The sequence below is a fragment of the Aegilops tauschii genome, chromosome 5 (genome assembly GCF_002575655.3).
Source record: "Aegilops tauschii subsp. strangulata cultivar AL8/78 chromosome 5, Aet v6.0, whole genome shotgun sequence".
Taxonomy (NCBI): Eukaryota; Viridiplantae; Streptophyta; class Magnoliopsida; order Poales; family Poaceae; genus Aegilops; species Aegilops tauschii.
The window spans coordinates 399,971,389-399,989,313 of NC_053039.3; the positions used below are offsets into that span (position 1 = coordinate 399,971,389).

The window sequence follows — 17,925 nt, forward strand, 5'->3', positions numbered from 1 at the left end:
TGCATGGTGATTATGCGGCCGCATACAGTATTCTTCCGAGGATGTTGGGAGCCATTGCACATAAGAACCCAGGCATGCGGCATGGGGTTAAGGACATTGACGGTGTGTTTCATCGTGCCTTCTGGAGTTTTGGGCAATGCATCGAGGCATTTAAGCATTATCGTCCGGTGTTGTCTATAGATGGCACTTTCTTGACCGGCAAATACAAGGGCACACTAATGGTGGCAATGGCTCATTCGTCCAATGATAACGTGTTGCCGGTGGCTTTTGCTTTAGTTCCTTCCGAGCATGACGACAATTGGGAGTGGTTCATGGGGAATGTGAGGACCAAGGTGATTGGGAAGAGGCAGGTATGCATTATATCGGACCGGCACCATGGCATTCTCAAAGCCATAGAAGTTGTCATTCCTGGGCTTCCAAAGCTTCATCACCGATGGTGCATGAGGCATTTCGTGGCGAACTTTTACCGGGCATGCAAGAGCAAGGAGTTTTGCAAAGACCTTACCCATGTTTGTGTGGCAATCACCATCAGTTCATTCAAAATCCGGTATGATAAACTCTTCAAGGCTTTGGCAAAGAACAAAGGTGGAAGAGCATTCTTGGAAAGGAATTATGGGGAGAAGCATAAGTGGTCACACGCTTACGATGACGGAGGTTGGAGATATGGTGACATGACGAGCAACATGGTTGAATGCTTCAACAATGTGCTTAAGGGCGTCCGTTCTTTGCCGGTGACTGCAATACTGAAATACACCTTCTTCAAGCTGAACGAGTATTTTCTTAGGCATTCCGAAACCACCGCCAAATGGATAGGTGAGAAAAAATAGTATCCCGACAAGGTTGATGATTGGTTGAGGTTTCAAGCAGGGAAGCCCTTGCATCAACAAATCATTAGATTCAACGAGAAAGAAATGATCTACCAAGTGGACGAGCCAGGTGGCACAACACGAGACGGTGTGGCTTACGGCGGTGTTGGGTATAAGGTGGACCTCAAGAACCGGTGGTGTTAGTGTGAGAGGCCTCATAAGTACCACTGGCCGTGCTTGCATTTGATGACGGCGGCCAAGGCGAGAAACTTGCATGTTTCTGATGGGAGGACCGTGTGGTTGTAGGAGTTCACATTGGAAGCCATGAGGTTGACATGGGCGCCTCGATTTCATCCTTTCCTTGACCAGTCACAGTGGCCTGAGTATGATGGCCCACATATCGTGCCTGACCCTGAACTCATGGTTCCTACAAAGGGAAGAAGAAGGAAGAAGAGGTCTAGGAGTGACATGGATGATCTAGCTGGTTACACCGGAATGAAACAGTTTGGTAGCGATCATTTCATGGAGCCACCGGACATCAACAACCGTGGACAATGTGACGATCCGGGACACAATGTTAGGACATGCACCAAAAAACCAAGGACCGATGCCAACACGAGCTCTAGCCAAACGGGTGTTCGTAGTGGAGGTTCCGGTGGCACACGAGGAGGTTGGACTGGTGGCCGTGGAGGACGGACTAGTCTTAGAGGTAGTGCACGAGGAGGGACTGCTATTGGTGGGTGTGGAGGACTGGCGAGTCTTAGAGGCGCCGGTGGAGGTGGTCGTGCTTCCGGTCCTACTAGGACGAGGAGGATCGATAGAGGAAGGCCTATTGACGTTTTGCTTAATCCGGATGGTTGAAATAATATGAATGGTACTTGTTGTTTTGTGTAATCACTCTTATTTCATTTTCCTCTATTCATTATGTTGATATCTTTTACTAACAACCACTCTTATTTTGTAGGCATGGCTTCATCCGGTTCCATGACGAGGCCGTCGTGTGCTGATCGTGAAGACATGCCGAACAAGTGGCAAAAGGCCAAGCTGGACGAGGTGAAGGAAAAAGATATGAAAACTCCATCATGTTGGTGTGGGGATGTTTGCAAGGTGAAGGTGTCCACCGACCGCAAGAAGTCATGGACGGAAGGGAGAAGATTCTTTGTGTGTCCCAACTATGCACATGATCGGGCGCTGCCAACAAACGCCTATGACGTACCACCGGTATGGTCAAAGAGTAATCTCAAATTTTGTCCAACTTCAACTCATAATCCTAACAACAAATTTGTTTATCCTATGCAGTCACCACCTCCTCTTTGCAAGTACTTCACATGGATAGATCAACATGTTCCAGAGGATGTCAAAAAGGACCAATATCGAGATTGTCTTAGGAGGCAACGGCTGTTCCAAGAAGCTTTTCAGAGAGGCTTGGATGAAGAGCGTCGTCAGAAGGAGAAGATGGAACAAAAGAAACGCGAGGAGGAGAGGGCACGCAAAGGGAAGGCTGCTTGTGAAGAAGAGAGGGCAGCTTGCAAGAGCTCGTGATGTTACAAGAGGAGGATGAGTCGCGTTACAAGAAGGGAAAAGGGCCCATGTTTCCGTAGTGATCTTTAGATGCATGTATTGAAGTTGTATGTCTATGACTGTTCGATGGTATTTCGTATGCCGGATATTTGATGATATTGCGATGCTTGAGACTATTTGTTCCACTATGTATGAACTATCTGTGATCTTTAGTGTTGAACTATTTGTTACTGAAATATTGTCAGCTATATATGATTGTTGTTTGTTTAGTTATCTACTTTGTCTAACATGTTGCCTATTTTTCATTTTGTAGAGAATTCAACCCTACCGACATAGTCTAAGGCGGTAGGGTGTGGAAGCCTACCGCCGGGGGCAGTGGCGGTAGCCCCCCCAACTCACGCGCCGAGCCAGACACTTGTCTGGTGGGGGTGCAATAGAAAGGGACCCTACCGCCATAGCCTGTGGCGGTAGGTTGTGGTGTCCTACCGCCAGAGCATGTGGCGGTAGGCCAAGGTACTCGCACCCAGGTACTCGCGCGCAGAGCCAGACACTTGGTCTAGTCGGGGGCGCAGGACCCTACCGCAACAGGCTCTGGCGGTAGGGTGTGGTGGCCTACCGCCTGGGGCAGTGGCGGTAGGTATTGATCCCTACAAAACAGCTACTAGTTAGAGATGGGAGTCGAAAAACAATGTGTACAATTCCGATATATAGTGAGATGCAAGACCCGATACATAGTTCAAATGACACATGTCATGTCCGATAATTCAAATAAGAAGCAACATCCGGTACATAGTTCAAATGACACATGTCATGTCCGATAATTCAAATAAGAAGCAACATCCGGTACATAGTTCAAATGACACATGTCATGTTCGATAGTTCAAATGACACACATCATGCCCGGTAGCATCCTAAGTACCCGTAAAGGAGCCCCTAATAAGTCGGAAGAGAGGCCCTAACCTGCTTAATACGTTCGATTAGTGCAGCACGCTTTGGATTAGGCTTTGGTTCATACTGTGCAGAACCCGCCCAATGGATCATGGAACCCTTTTCCTCGCGGGACCAGGCCCATCGTGCACGTCGGGTTGGTTTCTCCGACACTCCTTGTTTGATTGCCCATCCAATGATCAGTCCGGGCTTTGCCATGTCCACCTCCTCAAATTCGTCAATGCTTACGGAGAACGCTATCTCCATTGCTAAAGTCCATCTACACTCATCTTCCTTCTCCTGCAACTCATTAACTATCTTCCATTTTTCTCTCTCAAGCTCTTCAAGGAACTCACAGAACACATACTTGTTGAAATCACTCATAGCCGCGTTTTCCTCTTCACAACTGTTAATCCATTTTCGAAGCTCCCTCAGCATCCTACGGCATCATTCTACTTCACACTTCTCATATGCTATCTGCACCTCCGGGGTCCTTTTTTCCATGCTACATTGAATTGAAAAAAACCAAAACTAGGGTCAAATGATACAAGACAAACACAAAGCATAACTTATTTATAATGACCTAAGACACAAAGTTCTTAGTGGTTCAAATGACATAAGGTACATAACATAAGATCGAATTCAAATGTATTGGCTTACATAACATAAGTAGAAATTCAAATGACATGGGTTACATAAATGATAAGGGTACATGTCATTATAGTCCAAATGACACTAGAAGATCATGTGTTTCAACCCACTCTATTCGTCCATCAATACGACATCTTTGTCGTACGGCCCCGGGTTGCAGCAAATGACATCATTTCTTTCACGGACCCAAGCCCAACGAGAAGCCCGACTAGCTATCAGGGAAGATGGTTGCCTGACTAGCCAATCAATGATCTGGCCGGGGTTTTTCAAGTCCATCTCATGCACTTCATCCCTTTTACCGCACAATGCGATTTGCCTTGCAAGAGCACGTCTATGAAATTTCGCTTCCTTCTTGAGCTTGCTTATGTTTTTCTGTTTAGCTTCATAGAACGCAACTTTGTCATCGTCACACTCGCTCACATAGTATTTTGAAAAGTCACTACAAGCCGCATTCAACGCATCAACGGCTTCGACCCACAGCTTCATCTTTTCCTCAATGACTTCGCGTTCACGCTTTGCCGCCGCCTCCGTGGAAGTCTCAAAGAAGATGATCGGTGCCATCCTACAAGTCGAGGGGTAACTATAACGGTCATCGTAAGCATAACCTTAAGCACTAACCCCCACCCCACATTTGGTCTTCTCACACCCTAAAACCAAATGCATCATAAGCATAACCCTAAGCACTAACCCTAACCACAACCCTAGTTGTACTATGAAGTGTCAGATCCACTGACTTGGCACCATAGTAAGCACATATATAACCTTACAAATCAACTTGATAGTTGATTTAACACAAGATGACACAAACTTAAGTCATTAGCATAACCCTAAGCACTAACCCTAACCACAACCCTAGTTTCTACTATGAAGTGTCAGATCCACTAACTTGGCACTATAGTAAGCACATATATAACCTTAGAAATGAACTTGATAGTTCATTTAACACAAAATGACTAAAACTAGGGTTTGCAACAAAGGTAACAATGCAACCAAATGATATGATTCCAACCAACAAAAGTGAGAGGGGTGATAGAGATACCTTCAAAGATGAAAATAGTCCGGATCCACCGGACAAATCTCAAAGAATGAAGATGGATTTGGGAGGGCTTTAATGGGGAGGGAGGTGAAAAATAGAAGACCAGCTCGGGGAGGAAAGATGCTGAATGGGTGGGTGTGTGTGTGGGGGGTGTACCTTATCCTTTTCTAGTGGCTGGTGTGAGGGCAGGACCCTACCGCCATAGTCTCCGGCGGTAGGACTGCGTACCCTACCGCCAGGGACTATGGTGGTAGGGTCCTGCCCTCACACCAGCAACAGAACATACATGCAAACATCAGTTTTTTCAGATCATATAACATCATATATGCACAGTTTTCACAGCAGTTCATCATATGTAATAGATATAGCACAAATAGTAGAAAACAAGACCAACAGAACACTAGAAATATAAGTCCTCAAGTCCAACATAATACTTGAAATAAAAGTCCTCAAGGCCAAAGCAAACTAAAAGCTCATGATAGTTCTACATGGCCAAACACTAGTTTAACATGCCCAAACACTAGTTCATCATCCCATTCTTCCTCTCTTAGAGCACCCCTCACTCACGGTCTTGTTGCGGCGACGAGGAACCGGCTTTTGGAAAGGTGACGGGCTGAATGGATCATCATGAGGGTGAGAAACCCTTTTTGCTTGGGAGGCCGGTGGTGCATCCATCATTTGTGACATGTTCATCTCTTCCGGGGCTTCGTCGTCCTGCAAGTCCACCTCCTCTTCCTCCTCAGATTCACCGAAGTCGCTGCCACCACCGGCGTGGCTAGAAGAAGCACCGGCGTGGCTAGTATTAGCACCGTCGTGGCTAGAAGAAGCGGCGGCTCCACTAGCCTGCACCATCGATGTGCTCGGAGCATGCACATCTACGGCACCGGGGCTTGCGCATCCAAGAATGGTGACTAGCTTCCGGCAACGTTTCATGAAACGCTGCAGCAACAACAACAACAAAGAGATAAAGATTTTTAATGCAACAGAGTAAGGACTTATGAAGTAAAAAGACTTGTGAAGTAAAACATTTTTAATGCAACAGAGTAAGGACCTCGAGTGCTTACTTTCACCGTTTCCCTCAAGGTAGCATCCGACTCGGAGTCCCGGGGTTATGGATTAGTGCATTCGAGCCTTCGATGATACTTCTATTGAGCTCAAAAGTCTGAAAATTGAACGTAAGGTCAAAAGTTTGCACAATCAAGATAATATGAATCCACTCTCCAAATAGGTTCGCAAGACTTACCACTCTATCAGTCAGGGGCGCATACTCTCTATGAGAACCTTGTGTACTTCTCACTATGGCGTCATACTCATCGTCTGATTCATTGTTTGGATCATGATCTGCGAGATCTGCGTCGGTCCACCTTGGCCTGAAACGCACCCGAAATCGCCTCCCATTGTCATACCATTTTAGATGAGCTTCTTTGTAATTCCTCATGTCCGCCAAAGTCATATCTGTCTCTCTAGAACCGAGCCTCTGCTCCCACATCTCGACATACCTAGCATGGTGTTGTCCCCACTCAGGCACATTCTGATTATTCTTTCGGTTCTGACTGCAAACAATGACAACAACAAAGCATGCATAAGAAACAATTTGAAACATTGTATTGTTGGTTAACATAGCCTCGGTTAGGTAACTCACTTGTGAAGCTCAAGTCCACCCGTGCTTGCTGGCTCCGGTGGGGTGCGTTGCCTCATACCAAATTGCATGGCCACTCGATGTGGTAGATGCCACTCGACAGCATAAATGCATATGAGAGGGCACCTGATCCGCCAAAGATGGGAGTCCCTAGTGCACATCTGGTTCAATGTGAAACCCCTATTTTCCTCGTAAGGCCTCCAGTTAACCTGTCAAAGAGCTATTAGTTCGGCCAATGCATTTGATGAAAGCTTAGAGAAAATATTGAATCAGTATACCTGACGATATGTGAGGCTGTCCATCTCGTTGGTGAAATTCTTGTACAAGGACTTGTTCTTGCTTCCAAAAATTCTAACCCGGTCCTAAGAGAATGCCACGGTGGGGAGTCGAAAAACATCTTCTTCTTCATTAAGGCCTACCCACACGTGTGGTGAAGGATGCTTTTCAGGACGCCCAACCGGCAAACGCTCCCACATCCAGACCCAGAGGCCCTAAATACATCCACCCATGCATGGCCTCGAGGTGGTTTTCCTACATGTGACGTCGAGCTGCAACCCAAAAATCAAACTGGTTGAATGTACTAACATATGAGTTGAAGGAGTGCTCTTTGTAGGAATTCATGAACATACTACCATGCTTAATGGATATTTGCATAATTTGTTACCTGACGGTATAAGTAGGCTAGCCCAGCAGACCCCCAGTTGTACTTCTCGTCCCAGTCGGCCAAGAAGTCAAGAAACATCCAAGGAGCAACGTCTCCAGAGCAGTCTCCAAAGACCACCTGTGATAGGAGGTGCCACACGTACGCTCGAGCATACTGCTCCACGATCTCCTCATTGGCTTCTTCAGGGCATCCCGACCTATGATGCTGGAGCCAAGGGAATGGGACGCCGTTTGTCCTGTTGTCAGTCCTTCCTTGGGCACTAAGAGAGGGCGAGCAGTCACCGATGAGAGCGGTAACCCTCGCACGCCAGTTCTTGCCGTCCACTCATCCGGTGAGAGCCTTGCCGTCAATGGGAAGCCCGGTGATCATGGCAAAGTCCTCCAACGTCACCGTCAGCTCACCATAAGGGAGATGGAAGTTGTGTGTCTCCGGCCGCCAATGATCGACAAGGGCGGTGAGAGCTGAATGGCACATCGATGGCGGCACGCGCTTGAACTGAAGAACAAACAGGAGCAGCCCGGCACGCTCAAAGTACGGCTCGTAGCGCACGTCATATTGCATATGGTTTTCCGTCGTGTGGCTCCTAAAGCGCACGACATCAAGTTTCTGTAACAATTGAGAAAATATGTCAGAAGCTTCCTTCATTCAAAAAATAGCATGAAAATGACAAAAACAATTGTTTCTCAAAATTGTTACCTCTCCACGCTCGATAGCACGGGCACGATGGTCCTTGTCAAAAGCAAGGTCAAGCCCCGTATACAAACGCCCATTGTCCTCATCCTCGGCCATCCTAACAAATATATAATTTTTTTCACTTATTAGACAACATCGTCTATACATATGAATAAAAAAACTAAAACCAAACATCTTCAATTATAAACTGCAAAATATGAAAATACCATACAATTAGTATGCATTCTCCATCACAACAAAAAGCATCTATATGAAATACACACATTTTCACACTATGCATTAACCACCTACAAATTTTGCAAAAAAATCATCCTCACAATTTTACAATGCATTAACCATCTAAGAATTTTGCAATGCCTTCATCCTCACAATCTTGCATTCACCATACAGAAAAATTTCTCATACAATTCATATCTACATAACAAAAGAAAATTGACCAACATATATGCATTCACCAACATATCCTCACATATCTCGCAATGGTTTCACCCACACATCCTTTCATAAGCCTACTACTAAATCATATACTACTAAACAACTAAAACATCATTAAAAAAATCAACACCAAAACCTAGGTTGCACCTAGTGCCAAAAATAGCTTCAAAAATAAAAAAGCATTTCGAAAACTGATTGGAGGGAATGGACGAGCTTACCAGCCTCTTCAATTTGCCCCAAAGATCCGCGAAAATGGTGAAGGGAAGAGGGAGATTGAGGGAGGGGATCGGGAGGAGGAGAGAGGCGCCGCTCGCCTCTGTTCGACTCGAGGGGAGGAGGAAGAACGGGCTGGTGGGTGGGGTAGGGCCCGCCCGTAGCCACCAAGCACGAAAGGTACCTACCGCCGCCCGATCTGGCGGTAGGGAGCGACAACCTACCGCCACGGTCAGTGGCGGTAGCCACTTACCCACGTCAGCAGGCAGACGGCGCCGTCGACGTTGACCCGGTCCCTACCGCCAGCGCTTGTGACGGTAGGGTGTTCTAGCCTACCGCCCGCTCGGGTGACGGTTGGAAAATGGTCAGATTCGAAAACTTTTCAAAAAGGGGTCAGATGCGGCTAAACGTGCATAAAAGGGTCAAAACAGTGAATTTGGCCTCACCACTACGGCACACTCTGCGGCATCCGGACACGTTGGACAAAAAAAAAGGTTGTTGGTGATGGTTCAGGCAGGTACTGCGAGAACGGACACGTCTCGTCCACAAGGGCCAACCATATCAGCATCACCGCATTACACACCACACCACCCACCAGTCTCTCACTCGTCCTTCCTTCTCTCTCTCTCTCTCTCTCTCTCTCTCTCTCTCTCTCACGCGGGACACGGCGCTGCCATGGCAACCCCGAGGACGATGAGAGCCGTGCAGTACGACAAGTATGGCGGAGGAGCAGAAGGCCTCAAGGTACGATCTCTCTATGTGCCCAACTGAACTGAAAATCATCTCTTCTTCTTCTTCTTCGATGTGTTCACTGATGGAACTGACGAAGTCCGTGGTGGATTTCACTCGCAGCATGTGGAGGTGCCGGTGCCGTCGCCGAAGAAAGGCGAGGTGCTGCTGAAGATGGAGGCGGCCAGCATCAACCCCATCGACTGGAAGATCCAGAAGGGCATGCTCCGCCCCTTCCTCCCCGGCAAGTTCCCCTTCACGCCAGGTAATTGAACCACCACGTACGTTACGCGTAGCTTCAGACTGGGACATGGCTACCCAATTCAGACTTGGTTGCGGCAATATTCGCCAAAATAGAGATGAGAATCGCGTGATTCTGGCCGGCTTGATAGCTGATAAAATCTCGTCGATGTCATTTGGCTAGTGATTATGATCCCGCCCCCCGTCACAACTACCATGCTCTGCTTTCTACTGAACTTTTTTTATTCCACTGTTCGTTCTCTGCTGCTGGATCAGAAACGAAACAAGCTTCTAAAATCCGTGCCGATTCAAGCAGCTGTTGCAGATTCTAGACATAACGACTTGAACATAGACAGTTCGAGAGGGGAAAATGACTTGAATGCAGACTAAAACAGACTGACGGACCCTTTTACATGGGCACTACTCAAAATGCAGTGGGCGATCTGGCCGGCGAGGTGGTGGAGCTGGGCAGCGGCGTGACCAACTTCAAGCCGGGAGACAAGGTCATCTCAATCAGCTTCCCGGTAAGGAAGGACAACGCATTCACCGCCATGACGCCACGCTACCATTCCGTCTGTACTACCCAACAGTCAAAATCTAGTGTTCTGACTTCTGACACGCTCGAGACCCGTTGCCTGTGCTGTGCAGAGCGGCGGCGGGCTCGCCGAGTACGCGGTGGCGCCGGCGTCGCTCACGGTGGCGAGGCCGCCGGAGGTGTCCGCCGTCGAAGGCGCCTGCCTGCCGGCCGCCGGAGGCTCCGCGCTGCAGCTGCTCAAGCTCGCCGGGGTCAGCTTCGACGGGACCTCCGGCGCGACCGGCCCGAAGAACGCGCTGGTGACCGCTGCGTCCGGCGGCGTGGGCCATTACGCCGTGCAGCTGGCCAAGCTCGCGGGCCTGCACGTCACGGCCACCTGCGGCGCCCGCAACGTGGACTTCGTCCGGGGCCTGGGCGCCGACGAGGTGCTGGACTACGGGACGCCCGAGGGCGCGGCCCTTCGGAGCCCGTCTAGCAGGAGGTACGACGCGGTGGCGAACTGCGCGGCGGGGGTGCCGTGGCCGGCGCTCAAGGCGGTCCTGGCCGACGACGGCGGCACGGTGGCCGACGTCACGCCGGGGGTCGGCGCCGCGCTCACGTCGATCCTGCAGAAGGTGACCTTCGCCAAGAAGAGGCTGGCGCCGCTGATGCTGGCGCCCAGGAGGGAGGAGATGGAGTGGCTGGTGGGCTTGGCGAGGCAGGGGAAGCTCAGGACGACGGTGGACTCGAGGTACCCGCTGAGCAGAGCGCAGGAGGCCTGGGCTAAGAGCATGGAGGGGCATGCCACTGGCAAGATCGTTGTGGAAATGGGAGGCGCAGAATGAACATGAAACTGTTGATGTGTTTATGTATGTGTGGCAATTTGAGAAATTAAGAATTATGGAATCAAAATATGCTAGCTATATGCAGTGCATGTAAAAACTTATGTTAAGGCACTTAAAAAACCTTATGTTAAGGATTAGAGCACCTCCAATAGCAGCCTAAAATAGGCATCAAAAAGGGTTGGAGTTGATAACGCCCACACGTGTGGCACGAAGATATTCAGTCCGAACGCCCTTATTGCCGTTGGATCGGGCTAACCACCTCCTCCGCTAAGCATTCCCTCGCCGTCAACCCGATCCATTTGCTGTTCACCGCCGCCGCGGCCTTCGCCTGCCACCGCCTACCTCACCAGACGGAGTTAATTGCAAGGAGATACCACATTTCAGTACCATGTAACGAGTCAGTACCACACTTCGTGCATGTCACAATTTAGTACCACTATTCGGCTTAATCGTTACAAAAAATACTGACAGCCGTATAACCCCGTATTGACCATGTATCTGACCGTGCGGCCCCACCTGTCAGGCGACACACTGGCGAATCGGCGCGTGCCGGTGTGCTGACTAGGACGAGGTCTGCGCGGTCGGTCTTAGCGGGCTCGGTCGAACCGAGCCGGACCCCCCGACCCCCACAAACCCTAGCTTTCGTTCTCCCCTCTCCCTCTCCTCTCTCCCTGCGAATCTCAGGAGATGGATGCGGCGACCCCCGGCGGCGGCGGCGACGGTGTCGTGGGCGGGTACGGCGACCTTCCTGGCCTCGGGAGCGATGACCACGTGGGTCTGGACGGCTCCAGTTCGCCCAACTCCACTGGCGACGAGGAAGGGGAGGAGGAGGCGCCCCTGTCCATGGAACAACCAGTCCGGCTCGCTGAGATGTGGTTGGCCAACCCAACCACAAGCCATCACTGGACCAGTGGAGCGGGTGGAGTGTTGTAAGTATCACCATTTTTTGTTTTTGTTTGTTCAAATCAGAGGGCTAGGGTCAGTGTTCTGAAAGCACTGAAAAAAAATTACTTTTGCCGTGGCTTATAGGTTAGCTGATGATATATGGGATGTTAGGATTCACTTTGATGCTGGGCACAATTTGGATAGGAAGATTTGCAGCTCAGATGTCACATTTCTGAATATATATCCACTGATGCAAACAGTAGGATTTACATTCAGTGATGAACTGTACCACATGAAGAATATAGCTGCAGGAGTTGAGAGAGAGCATGCACTAGAACTGATTGAGACAAACATCAAGTTGCAAGAACTAAAGAAACAGTATGAGGATTCATTAGTTCTGAATTTGTTAGTGAGGGCAACAACACCTATCAGTCCAGGATTTGTTAGTGAGGGCAACATCAATCACAGAGTAGATGAATTAGCTACAGTCTTATATGAACCACCTGCTGTGTATGATCTCAGTGATCCTGGTGTTCTTGCTGTTGATGATCATGGTATAGTTTTTCACAGTCAGTGCAGCAGAAGTACTATGCAACCTACTCAACATACTGTGCACACAAGAGAGTAGAAATGTCAGTAAGGGGAAGCTGAAAGTTGTGCTGGAGGAAGATGAGCAGGAGGGATATAAGAGTAGTGATGAGGAGATTGCATATGATAGTGATAACAACACTTTTAGCCTGGAGAAGTACATCATTCCTGATGCAGAAGATGAAGATGAAGATGAAGCTTCAGATGAAGAATCAGAAGAGGAACACTTACATTATGAGGGTGACACAGAGGTTGAGGATTTGTTTGAGGAGGAGGAGGAGGAGGAGGAGGAGGAAGAGGTGATTGTTATTGCAGCAGAAGAACCACCCATGCAACAACCTGCAAGGAAGAGACAGAAGCTACAAGTTAGGAGAGGTCCCACCACTAGGTCACATTCTAGTGTTCTAGAGGAGGTGAAACCTGATTTCATTCCTTCATAAGAAGAAGAAGATCATGGGCTGTTGTTTGACAGTGAGGATGATGGACATGAGGCACCAGCTTTTTTTGACTGGGAACTGTGAGGCAACATCCCCACAGTAATTTATTAATACTCAAGCAACAAAGAACAAAAAGGTTCTGGTAAGTAAAGTTAGACTACTTACCTATGGTCCTATGTACATAATTACATGCAGAGTTACATAATTACAAGGGGCCAACTAGGGCAAAGAATTAATCCAAAGCAACAACAAAGGTTTTAAACTAGGCTTGAATATGTGGGATAGCAGGGTAATATCATGGATGAAATTCCTCCTCCAAGCTGCAAAGGTATGCCTCTCATTTCTGAAGATCCGTCCATTCCTCAATAACCAAACATTCCAGGCAGCTAGGTAAACAACCTCTTTGAAGAAAGGCTGTCCAAAGCTTTTCCTGGTAGCAATAAGGCACTCTGAAGGAGACAAACCAGCTAGCCACTGAATCTGCAAGTAGTTCCAGACCCTTGAGCTGAATTGATAGGTAAAGAATAGATGGTCTCTGTCTTCATGTGCTTGAGCATGACATAAAGGGCAAGTGTTGTCCTCCTGAGGCGATCTCCAGTGCCTCCTAACCAGCAAATCTCTGGTGTTGAGCCTATCATTAAGCATTAACCACGCAAAAACCTTGATTTTCATTGTTGATCTGCTTTCCCAAATCCATTTGGCCGGCATATCAGTAGGTAGACGGGCATGCATCACTGTATAGTAGCTCTTGGCAGAAAATTTTCCTTTGCCTGGGATCCAAGACCAAGAATCATTGATGCTGTCATCAGTATTCATGTCAAGCAGGCGAGTCTGTACAATGATCAATTCATCCATTGCTTCTGGTGACAAAGGGAGATGGAAGAGCTCAGACATATCAGGGGTATTGAGAACATCTCTCACAGATACCTTATCGTCAACAAAGAGAAGAGCCTGGGAAACCTCTCCCTGAGAGGAACTGATGAGCCCAAGAAAATCCAAGCATCAAACCAGAAAAGAGCAGAATCTCCCATGTTTATGGTAACTTCACAGTGTAGCCTGAAAGCTTCATTAAGTTTGATGATACCCCTCCACCAAAAGGAACCACACAGCACTGTTCCATGGGGTACAACTCCATCATAATAAGTGTTCCAAATGAGAGACACCCAAGGAATATCAGCTTTGTTGTAGAACTTAGACATGTGTTTGGTAAGGAGGGCTCTGTTCTGGATGCTCAGGTTAATAATCCCCATGCCACCTTTATCTTTAGGCCTACAAACTAGAGGCCATGCTGCCAAGGATTGTCTGGGAGTGTCTGAGGCACCAGCTTTTGTCCTACAAAAATGCAGGAAGAGTAGGGCCAAGAAAATAAAACCTAGGATATGGTACAATGAAAAACTTGAGCAACCACATCAGCAGTTGTGTCTACACATTTGCTTCAAGAATCAACAACAATTCAGAGAAGCATTGTTGAGCTTGCACATTACACATGCAAGAAATTTCAGGTACCACAGAAACTCAGATAAAAGGATAATTGCATGTTGCAAACATGAGAAGTCACAGTTCTGCATAGTTGCTGCAGTTATCAAAGGGGAAAATACATTTGCTATTAAGAAGATGAGGCTGCAACACACATGCCCTAGCAGTACAAAGTCATCTAGGGTTAGTGCAAAGTGGCTTGCAAAGACCTATGAGTCATTGTTCAGATCTGATCCAAGCACTAGCATAGCCACTATGATTGACAACTGCCAGGAGAACTATGGTGTTGATGTGCCCAGGCACATGGCCTATAGGGCCAAGAACCTTGTTTTGGAAGTTGTATTAGGAGAGCACAAGCAGAGTATCCCAGGTTGAGGGACTATGCTCAAACCATCATCGATACAAACCCTCGAAGTAGAGTTGTTGTGGCAACAGTAACTCCAAAACCTACAACTAAAAGACCACATCCTGGACCAAGGTTTCATGCTATGTTCTTCTGCATAAATGGAGCAAGAGAGGGATTTCTCAATGGATGCAGGCCATTCATTGGTTAGTAACATGTTTATTTCCTTTCCATAGAATGCTTGTAGATCACACCTTCTGAATCATAGATGTTTACTTTAAATGTTGCTTTCTTGTTAAATTAGGTGTTGATGGGTGCTTTATTGAACTGAATATTGGTGCTCAAATCCTAGCTGCCATTGGGAGAGATGGAAATAACTACATATTTCCACTAGCATTTGCTATAGTTGGACAAGAGGACACGGCAAACTGGTGTTAGTTTCTACACCAGCTCAAGATATGTATAGGAGGTGAATATGGGAAATTTGGCCCTTACACAATCATGTCTGGTAGACAGAAGGTATGCATGCATCTCCATGTTTATATTTATGTTGTACTCCAGTAGCTCAGTGGCATCAATACTCCAGTAGCTTAGTATGTTATATTATGTGAACAGGGGCTACTAAATGCAGTAAATCAAGTATTTCCAAATTGCCATCAAAGATTTTTCCTTAGACACCTATATGCAAATTTCCAGAATGCTGGGTTTAGGGGGGGAGACCTTAAGAAATGTATGGATAATGCCAGCTATGCTTATAACCAACACAAATATAACATTGCAATGAATGATCTAAAAAATCAGAGTGAGGAAGCTTGGAAGTGGCTGAGTGGAATACCAAAACACACATGGGCCAGACATGCTTTTGACACTAACTGCAAGACAGATTTGGTTGTTAACAACCTGTCAGAGGTGTTCAACAAGTACATCTTAGATTCCAGGAAAAAACCTATTGGGACAATGGTTGATGGTATTAAGGACAAGCAAATGGTGAGGTGGCATAGGAATAGAGAGAGAGGAAAAGCAGCTATGTGGGAGATCACACCTCATTATGCTGAAAAGCTGGAGGTGGAAAAGGAAAGGGCCAGATTTTGCAAACCAATTCAAGTTGGTGTTAATATATGGCAAGTGACCAGTGGGCAGCAAACTCATCCAGTTAACCTGAAATAGTACACATGTGGTTGCAGAAAGTGGGACCTGTCTGGCATGCCATGCAACCATGCTATATCAGCAATTAATAAGGCAAAAAGGTTTCTAGAGGACTATGTTTCCAAATTCTTCAAAAAACCTACGTATCTGGCATCATATGAACCTATGATATATCTTGTTCCTGGTGAACATGATTGGACAAAGACTCCTGGACCAAACATAGATCCACCTGACTTCCATGTGAAGAGAGGAAGGAAGAAAGAAAAGAGAATAAAAGGCAGGTTTGAAGTTCCAAAGCCAAAGGACACTTCTAGAATGGCAACTATAACATGAAGTAATTGTGGGCTCCAAGGCCATAGGTACACCAACTGCAAGAAACCTTTGAAACCAGAGTTGGCTATGAGGAAGAATAAGCATGTGGTAATCCCCTTGCCACTCTAGTTTAAATTTTTTGTATTTTTTAGTAAATATCATGTTTGACTAACTACAAGTTTTTTTTGCAAGGCACCTGCAAGATCATAGCCCTCAGCAGGAAGATCACCTCCAGCTGCAAGATCACAGCCCCCAGCTGCAAGATCACTGCCCCCAGCTGTAAGAACTGCTAGGGGTGGAAGTTCTGCTGCTGCAAGCTATCAAAGACCATTCTCTACCCCGAGAACTTCAACTTCTGGTGCTTCTACTTCTGGTGGCCCAAGAAACCATTCTGGATGGATGTCTTTTTTTACTGCCAGTGGAAACACATGAGTGGAATGAGTTATGTGAACATCTGGGTTATGTGATGTTTGTTCTGAGGTCTTGTTACTATGTGAACATCTCGAACTATGTATGCTTTTGAACCCTGTTACTATGTATGTTGTTGGCTACTGAGTTATTTGAACATCTATATTAAGTGATGTTTGTACTAAGGTTCAAATTGATGTGATGAGTAGTAAGTTTTCAAATTGTTGTGTGTTTACTATGGTTCAAATGCCAGCAGATGCTGCCATCAAATGGTTCAAATGCCAGCAGTTGCTGCTATCAAATGCCAGCATAATTCTCACAAATGGTTTCACAGCATAGCTCATTACCATAGAATCCATACAAAATAGATACTGCAAATTCCCTTGGAACTACACCTAGCACATTACAAACCCAGTTCCACATAACTTTATTGATCCATTACAAACCCTAGGACTACACCTAGCACATTAAAAACCAAGTTCCAGATCACTTTAATGATCAATTAACCCAGTTTCTAGCACTCAAACTGACACAAGTAAATGAACTTCAATACAGTAGCATTTTTCCTAAGACTACACCTAGCACAAAGACAACGAAAACCATCACCAAATCATATACTTGCCCTTCATTGCTTCTAGTTCTGCATTCTTCTCCCTTAACTGAACCTGCAGAGACATTACCCCATTCTCTAAAGCAGCTTCATTTCTAGAGACACGCCGATTTGGGTATTGATCTTCTGTACGAGCCACAAATCCTTGACCCTTCAGCCTCCCCACCTCATCTCTCAAATCTCCAATCAAGTCACTTAAAAACTTAGGCAAAGGATCATCATGCCATTCCAGAAAGCCACATCCACCATGCTATTCAACACAAATGTGGCAAGAAATCAATCAAATAGTATGAGCAAAAACGGCCAGAAGAAAATTATATGAGCACAAGAAATGGGGCTCACCATTGCATCCACACAGGCGTAGTACCTCCGCCCGGGGTTTTGATGGCTCTAGGAGATCCATCGCGGTGCCTTCCGCGGCGGATCGCAGTGGCACATGTTCGGCGGCTCGTACGCCATTGGGCTCTGCCTGTAAGCAACATGAGACCTCGACTCCGTGTCCCTCCTTCCACTGGCGCGGCGGAAGCTGGTAGCAGAAGAGGCCGAAGACCCCATGACAGCGCGCCGCCGCCGCCGCGCTCTGCGCCTTGTCATCCCTGCCGCCGCTAACCCTAGCTTCTCACCTCCAGGATTCCCCACTCCCCCCAATCCTTTTAACACGACAACACCAGTCAACAAAAGCACTAGCTGGCCCACAAGTCAGGTCAATCCCATGTAGACTACTGCCATGTCATCGTTTTTTGGCCTAAAACACGATCAGGGTTCAGTTTGGACATGGATTTGATAGTTGAGTGTGCTAATTTGGAC

The 17,925-nt window shown here is 47.1% G+C and overlaps 2 protein-coding genes across 2 annotated transcripts in view; one reads left to right on the forward strand and one right to left on the reverse strand.

Annotated features, from left to right (window-relative positions):
* Positions 1 to 17,925, reverse strand: part of LOC109776100 (uncharacterized) — a 109,777-nt gene that overhangs the window by 37,837 nt on the left and 54,015 nt on the right. The gene's annotated exons all lie outside the window — the stretch shown is intronic.
* On the forward strand, positions 9,122 to 11,050 carry LOC109746425 (chloroplast envelope quinone oxidoreductase homolog). Its single transcript, XM_020305542.4, has 4 exons — positions 9,122 to 9,329; positions 9,438 to 9,579; positions 9,990 to 10,078; positions 10,203 to 11,050. The coding sequence occupies exons 1-4, from the start codon at positions 9,261 to 9,263 to the stop codon at positions 10,911 to 10,913; spliced, it is 1,011 nt and encodes a 336-aa protein (XP_020161131.1). The 5' UTR covers positions 9,122 to 9,260; the 3' UTR covers positions 10,914 to 11,050.